The sequence below is a fragment of the Microtus pennsylvanicus genome, chromosome 6 (assembly GCF_037038515.1).
Source record: "Microtus pennsylvanicus isolate mMicPen1 chromosome 6, mMicPen1.hap1, whole genome shotgun sequence".
NCBI lineage: Eukaryota > Metazoa > Chordata > Mammalia > Rodentia > Cricetidae > Microtus > Microtus pennsylvanicus.
Genome location: NC_134584.1, coordinates 106,579,932 through 106,587,607, shown reverse-complemented (window position 1 = coordinate 106,587,607; position 7,676 = coordinate 106,579,932). Strand labels below are relative to the sequence as shown.

The 7,676-nt window shown below is 48.5% G+C and overlaps 1 protein-coding gene across 1 annotated transcript; it reads right to left on the bottom strand.

Moving 5' to 3' along the window:
- Positions 1–44: 44 nt before the first annotated feature.
- Positions 45–7,403, bottom strand: Cenpt (centromere protein T). Its single transcript, XM_075977144.1, has 13 exons — positions 7,245–7,403; positions 5,501–5,591; positions 5,295–5,382; positions 5,083–5,179; positions 4,844–4,980; positions 4,669–4,705; positions 4,339–4,487; positions 2,841–3,038; positions 2,545–2,691; positions 2,085–2,175; positions 712–852; positions 364–468; positions 45–282 (listed from the first exon to the last, which is right to left on the bottom strand). The coding sequence occupies exons 1-13, from the start codon at positions 7,355–7,357 to the stop codon at positions 159–161; spliced, it is 1,518 nt and encodes a 505-aa protein (XP_075833259.1). The 5' UTR covers positions 7,358–7,403; the 3' UTR covers positions 45–158.
- Positions 7,404–7,676: the final 273 nt, after the last annotated feature.

Sequence of the window (7,676 nt, the reverse complement as noted above, 5' to 3'; positions counted from 1 at the left end):
AGAGGATCTGGGCAGAGCCTAAGACATGCACCAAAAAGCAGAACAACCCATTTATGAGACTTTATTGGTGCTAGGAGATGAGAAGGAGAACTTGATGATTGTGTGGGTCAGTCCAAGGTGTCTAAGGCAGGGAGAGGACAAACATACAGACCTAGCCACTACTGGGCAGGGAAGACAGAATTGCCACTAAATGCACAGGGAATGAGCAGCTGTCGATATTCCAGGGGCAGGTACCGCTCCACAAGCACGTGCAGTGAGACTTGATCCGTGACTAGTCCTTGCCTGTATTGGAGGAAAGGAAGGCCAGGCAGAGTCAGCACTAGCACTCCCGTGTTCGGCCTCCCTTTTATGCCTCCCACTTACCGACGCAGCAGCAGCTCCAGGTCCTCTAGCTTCACGGTCTTACGGCCAGCATGAGCAGAAAATACCTCCAGGTCATTGCAAAGGTGCTGGAAATGCTTGTCTAGGCTGCCAAGGTTGGGACAGAGAAGATTGAACAGTCTGTTTAAGAAAGGGCACCTCGGCAGGGCAATGGTGGCACACGCCTTTAATCCCAGCACTTGGGAGGCAGAGGCAGGCAGATCTCTGTGAGTTCGAGACCAGCCTGGTCTACAAGAGCTAGTTCCAGGACAGGCTCCAAAGCTACAAAGAAACCCTGTCTCGAAAAACCAAAAAAAAGGGCACCTCTATCCACTCACATGCTAGACTTACCACTTCTCCACTATCTCAAAAGCCGCCTTCTCCACAGGCCTCTTAGTATAGAAGCTGAAGAACTTCATATAGTGGCTCAGTCCAGCCTTATAGGGGTCTTGGTGGTGCCTAGGACCTGCAGTTCGGGTCCTCAATGGAAGCCTGATGAGGACGAGAGCAGACAGAGGTGACTGAACTGGCACTTATTCAAGGACAAGTCCTGCTGGCTCTGCTGAAACTGGGACTGTTGTTCATTAAGTAGATTGAACAAGGGGCTGGAGAGATGGCTCAGTGGTTAAGAGCATTGCCTGTTCTTCCAAAGGTCCTGAGTTCAATTCCCAGCAACCATATGGTGGCTCACAACCATCTGTAAAGAGGTCTGACGCCCTCTTCTGGCCTGCAAGTATACACACAGACAGAATATTGTATATATAAAAAAATAAATAAATATTTAAAAAAAAAACAACCCAACAACAACAAGAGCATTGCCTGCTCTTCCAAAGGTCATGAGTTCAATTCCCGGCAACCACATGGTGGCTCACAACCATCTGTAATGAGATCTGCTCTGCTGCCCTCTTTTGGTCTACAACCACACACAGGCAGAATATTGCATACCAAATAAATAAATAAATAAATATTTAAAAAAAATAAGTAGATTGAACAAGAAACCCAACTATAGCCAGGCGGTGGTGGCACATGCCTTTAATTCCAGCATTTGGGAGGCAGAGGCAGGTGGATCTCTGTGAATTTAAGGCCAACCTGATCTACAGAACTAGTTCCAGGACAGGCTCTAAAGCTACACAGAGAAACCCTGTCTCGAAAAACTTAAATAAATTATAAATAAATAAATAGAAATCCATCTATCAGCCAGGGATGGGGGAGGCGAGGGTGGCACACACCTTCAATCCCAGCACTCAGGAGTCAAAGTAAGACAAATCTCTGTGAATTCCAGGCCAGCCTGGTCTACAGAACAAGTTCCAGGGCAGCCAGGGCTACACAGAGAGACCCTACCCTGTCTTGAACAAAGAAACAAACAAGCAAACAGAAGATCTGTTCTTTCCCTGAGACCTTTATCCTCCAGTCTAGCCCTAATATCCTAGGCTAGCTTCAACATACATGCAGATACCTGCTCAAGCTTGTTGAATGTCGGGTCTCAAATTGGATAGACCCCTCAACAATCCATCACTGCTAATCTCCTCCAGGAAGCCTTCTATGATTACATACTGACCTAGGAGCTCCTCCCTCACCCAGGCTCCTCCAAACTCCTGGAGACAGGTACCAGGATCACAGGTAGGCTATCACCACCAGGCTTGAGCTGCCGTGCTTGGTAAGCGTCTGCATATCTACAATGCCAACTTCAGGGCACCTCCTTCCCCAAAACAGTGGTTTCTTACACTGTAACTGCAGATGGTGGAGGCGGCTCAAACTGATGTGGCTGCTCAGGCTGGAGTAAGTCATTGGTGCCGCAGGCTAACTCTGGACTTGCTGCAAAGAAAGAGTAGAGTCACAAGGGGTTCAGGCTCGACTGTCTGACATAGTTGTACAAGTCTAGTCTCCTTTCCTTTTTTCCCCCCGAGACAGGGTTTCTCTGGCCTAGAACTTACTCTATAGACCAAGCTGGCCTCAAACTCAGAGATCCACCTGCCTCTGCCTCCCAAGTGCTGGGATTAAAGGTGTGCGCCACCACTCAGCTTCCATTTCTTATTCCTAAGGGCCTTGTAGAGCTCTAGACAAGTGATTGCCCCTTATACTCTCCCTGGCCTCTCAAACTACCAGTTCCCAGAAACAGCTCAGGCAAATCTTCTGTATGGTGTCTAACAAGTTAATGACACTCACCTACCCTCAGCCTCTTACCTGGCCTGCCAGGAGAATCCTCGACCCCTGAAGAGCCTTCTTGCTCCTCCACAGCTTCCTGGGATCCCACTGCTTCTCTTAGTTCTGGAAGCTGAGGCTGTGGTTCCAAGAAGGGTAAAGGAGTAGTAGCCAAGCCAGTTCTGTTCACTGAGGGGAGAACAAGACGAGGCAGCACTGTAGCACTGACTTAGGATCTCCTGCCGAGCCCTGACCCGGCTCTTGGGTGGAGGGGAACTCCTAAGCTTACTCTCACCCAGGATGAGCTTGGCTCCAAGCCAGCTGCCCCTCATACTCACTGTGCTGCAGCCCAGTCCCAGCACTTCGTGTCCTGTGGTGCACAAGTCCTTCAGAACCTTCAACCCCAGAGGGAGAAGGGTTAGGCAGAGAACGATATGCACCAAGGGAGCCGCCAGCCGAGGGATGTGAGAAAGGCTGGGTGTCTTCCAATACTTCATCCATCGGCAGAGTAGCGACAGGGCTTCTATGGTTGTCACCTAGAGATCAAGAGCCAGATAAACTCTAGATTTTAGGCCCACCTAATACCTGGGGCCATGAAATAAGGGTCTTCTCTGCCTAAGTGACCTACATAATGAGATAAGCTACATTCAAAGTCTTTTCTCTTTCATTGCTCTCCTTGCTGCTACTCCTCCTCTTTCTGACATTCCCAGGCCTCTCTTACTTGCTTCCACCTCCAAAACTGCTTACTCACACGTCTCAACTGTCTACTTCTTCCTCTCCTAGGCACTTTCCTCAAACATTAGTGAACTTGTCTTCTGGAATCAGGATCCCAGGTTGGTGCTAACTAACCGTGAAACCTGTTTTTCTAACAAGCTCTAGCCTCCAGATTATATACCCTTTCCCTCTACCCTCAGCCTGCAGTTCACAAATGAAAAGGAACAGACGACTCAGAGAAACCAAGGCTAGGTGATTTTTTTTCTCAAGACAGGGAGGGTTTCTCTGTGCAGCCTTAGCTATCCTGGAGCAATCGCTCTGTAGACCAAGCTGGCCTTGAACTCAGATCTGCCTACCTCTGCCTCCTGAGTGCTGGGAATAAAAGTGTGTGCCACCATAGCCTAGCCTTTTTTGTTTGTTTGTTTGCTTTTTGAGACAGGGTCTCTCTCTCTATAGACCAAGTTTGCTTCAAAAGCACAAAGATCCACCTGCGTCTGCTTCCCAAGCTTGTGGGAGGCTCCCAAACCTGGCTACATGGCTAGTCTTGGTTGTCAGCTTAACTACATCTGGAATTAACTAAAATGCAAATGACTGGGCACACCTGTGAGGTTTTTTTTTTTTAATTAAAACATTTGACCGGGGGAAAACACACTTCTAATCCAGATCATTGAAGTGGGAAGATCCACTTTTAATCTGGGCCACACCTTCTACTGGCAGCCTATATAAAGGGACAAGGAAGAAGGACGCTTACTCTCTTTGCCTATTCTGTGTCTGTCTCTCTGACACACACACACACACACACACACACACACAAAGTCCAGTCCTTCACTGGCAATGGAGCCTACTTCCTTAAACTACTGGATTTTTGGACCTTCTGTTAGTAAAAGCTACAGTCTGTAAGCCATTCTAATAAATCCCATATATAGTCATTATATTATATTCATTCTCTAAGTGCCAGGTACACTCTGCAAAGAAAGCAGAAATTTCTCACAGATGCCTGGCCAGGCTCCTACAGCGTCCCTGACCTCACCAAATGTGGAGCAACCCTGAACTCAGTAAAGCCTCCTGTCTGTCAGAATGCTAGCGTCTCCCTAAAGCTAGAAGAGGAAATCTCAACCTTACCTGGAAGAGCTGAGGTCAAAGAATTATTTTTCAGATCCTGCAAAAGAGCACCTACATCCACAGGTTGGCGTTTGGGACGTCTGCGAGCCAGACCAGGTCTCTTCACTGACTGTGACTGAGGAGGCGGGACAAAGCTGAGGTTGAAGGAGCTGATAGGATGGAAACAGATGCAAAGGAAGCCTGAGACACGGCTTTGCCAAAGGAGCTCATCTCTTAGGCTATGGCTCCCATGCTGTAAGGCTGAAACTAACAGTAAGAATATCAAGATCCCATGAGTCAACACCTCCCTCACATCTCTGCTCCATCAAACCCCAGAACAGGGAACAGTACCTGGCCAAGGATGAAAAATCAGCATTCCCAGGTGGCTCTGTCAGCGCCCATCAAGACATTGTCAAAAGAATAATCCACAGTGAGTTACTCAGGCCCATAGAAGCTCTCACAGGTCTCTTCAACCTCCTCAGCAGAGAGAAGGGAAAGAACAGCACAGGTGTGTCCTAGGACTCACCTGGAGCGAGAGGCAACCCCTGGTTCACTTCCTGCTGAAATACTGACAACCTCAGCCTTTGCTTCCTTTTGCTAGTGGCTCGTAGACCTGGAGCCAGGGTTGAGGGGACTTCCGGTTCAGGAAGTTGCAGTTCCAGGCTATAAGGATGGAGTTTATCTCAGACATGTCAGAAAGCCCAATTTTAGTTTCTGGGGACCCCAAAGAGGTGGCTCAACCTATGAGGCAATTTCACTGTGTACCTTCCCAGACTGCTTTCCCGTCTGGAGGATTCTATCATCTCTGGTACTTGTACTGGCTTCATCACTGAGTCCGGCATCATCATAGAAGATTCTGGGGCTGTACAAATACCAAGAGAGGGCAGGGCTGAGAAAAAGGATAATGAAGAAAGATACCATAGGGCTGGCCATTGGGCTAGCACCTACCTTTAACTGGCAGGCTAACACCCACTTACCAGTTAGTAAGATGTTCTTCAGCAGAGTCCGGGGTGTCTGTTCCTTCAGGTGCCCGTGGGCTTGAACATGAGCCAATCCTCCAGTTGACTATAGGTAAAAGACCACCAGTCTACATTTTTGCCTTAAGAACCCTTCAAGTTAGACTTCAAAACAAATATAGACTTGACTTCAGTGCTCCATGAAGTCACTCATGGCGTGGGCTTACCCTAGTTCCATAGGAATGCCTCCTGACAGTTGCTTTTGTTTGGCTACCCTGCCTCTTGGAGGAAAGTGTTTGAAGTGGAGTTCTCTGTGCGCTGTGTAAAAAAAAAAATGGCTTTGAGAATTATGTGTGGGGAGTGGGAGTGAGGACCTAGAGGATGCAGATGCTACTCTTCACAGGGGTTAGTCACACAGGGAACAAATTGGGAGAGTATTCCATTCTTTAAAGTAACAATCCAAGCAGGTAATTCAAATATTTTTACTTTTCACGTTGTGGCCAAGGTGTGACAGGAAGTTCCACATGGGTCAACCTAGCCCCGTTTCTCCAGTTCAGTGCGGCTCAGAATTCTATCGTGTTCCCCAGGCACAGTTCCCATCTCATTTCAAAACCTATCTGAGGGGCTGCCCAGAATGCTCAGTGGATAAATGCACTTGCTTCCGAATCTGACATCCTGAGGTCACACAAACATGGTGGAAGGTGAGAACTGACTCTGCAGGTTTCTGACACACACACACACACACACACACACACACACACACACACACACAGTAAATAAATGCATAAATACCACATGCTGAATGAGGTAGCAGAAGAATGGCTACTTTAAAGCTTGTTTGGGCTACAGTTTCTTTTTTTTTTTTTTTTGGCTTTTCAAGACAGGGTTTCGGGCTGGAGAGATGGCTCAGAGGTTAAGAGCACTGACTGCTCTTCCAGAGGTCCTGAGTTCAATTCCCAGCAACCACATGATGGCTCACAACCATCTATGAGATCTGGCGCCCTCTTCTGGTATGTGGGAAGCAGAATGTTGTACACATAATAAATAAATTAATTAATTAAAAAAAAAAAAGACAGGGTTTCTCAGTAGTTATGGAGCCTGTCCTGGAACAGGCTGGCCTCAAAGTCACAGAGATCCGCCTTCCTTTGCTTCCCGAGTGCTGGGATTAAAGGTGTGAGCCACCACAGCCCAGCTGGACTACAATTGCCAAGGCAACTTTTTTTTTTTTTTTTTTTTTTTTTTTTTTTGGTTTTTCGAGACAGGGTTTCTCTGTGGCTTTGGAGCCTGTCCTGGAACTAGCCCCGTAGACCAGGCTGGTCTCGAACTCACAGAGATCCACCTGCCTCTGCCTCCCGGGTGCTGGGATTAAAGGCGTGCGCCACCATCGCCCGGCTTGCCAAGGCAACTTTAAGAGACCCTGTCTCAAACAGCAAAAGGGTTGGAGATGTAGCTCTGTGGTAGGGTGCTTAACTAAATAGCAGGCATAAAGCCAAGGATCAGACACTAGTACCATGGGGGGGGGGCACCTTATCACGGACAACTGTCTTCTCGAAAAGGACGACATCCTTCCAGATCGACAGATGCCAACTTCAGTACCATCTGCTCACCACAAGCCTCAAGACACTCCGAAAAGTCTAGTAAAGCATCCTTCCAGTTCCTGCCTGCTGACTTCCCCTGGGAGCCGCAGGGAGTAGGACTGTGTGCTGGGAAAGGCGAAGTCATCTTAAAGTAGGGGTAGATGTCAGGACAACTTCGGTCTGGGTTGAGTGACACAGCCTAGAAAACAGAGCCTTATCCTTTGTTTCTAAAGATCCAGCACTGTTGGTCCTTGCGGAGCCCCACAACAGCTTAGCTGAGTCCGAATCCATTAGGATATAGTCAGAGCTCGGCGATTCCGACTCTGCCGAGACTCAGTTTTCTTTCCGGACAGGAAGGCACAGCCACCACTCCTCAGTCAACACTCTCACATACCTAGTCTGAGTACTCCGTCGTCGCCTTGGGGAATGCGTATCCACTGTATCCAGCACGCGCCGCAGAATCGTGCGAGGTGTCTGACCCGGGTCCAGACTGTAGCGACTCGCCATGTTCAGGATCCGCCCCTCCTAACTGCTGTGGCTGCAGCCAGAGCTGCGTTCCCGCCGCCTCTTTGGAGTCAAGTCTCGCGATGCTGCCACATGGCCCCACGGGAACTGTAGTCCCATAGGTGGTAGCGGGGTCAAAAGAGATTGTAAATTGGGTTTGGAGGCCATATCACATTAAACTTGAGCAAAAGCCGACTGGTGTTGATGGCGCGCTGCGGACCTCTGTGAGTTCGAGGCCAGCCTGGTCTACAGAAGCAAGTTAGTTCCAGTACAGCCGAGGCTACACAGAGAGACCTTGTGTCAAAAACAAACAAACAAACAA

Bases quoted from the DNA above. Each gene is read 5' to 3' on its own strand.
- Cenpt (XM_075977144.1), bottom strand. From the start codon at position 7,357: ATGGCGAGTCGCTACAGTCTGGACCCGGGTCAGACACCTCGCACGATT. The intron at 4,488-4,668 runs GTACTGTTCCCT...CCATCCTATCAG, and splicing joins GATTTTTCATCCTTGGCCAG to CTCCTTCAACCTCAGCTTTG. The intron at 3,039-4,338 runs GTAAGGTTGAGA...CTTGATCTCTAG, and splicing joins TTTGACCTCAGCTCTTCCAG to GTGACAACCATAGAAGCCCT.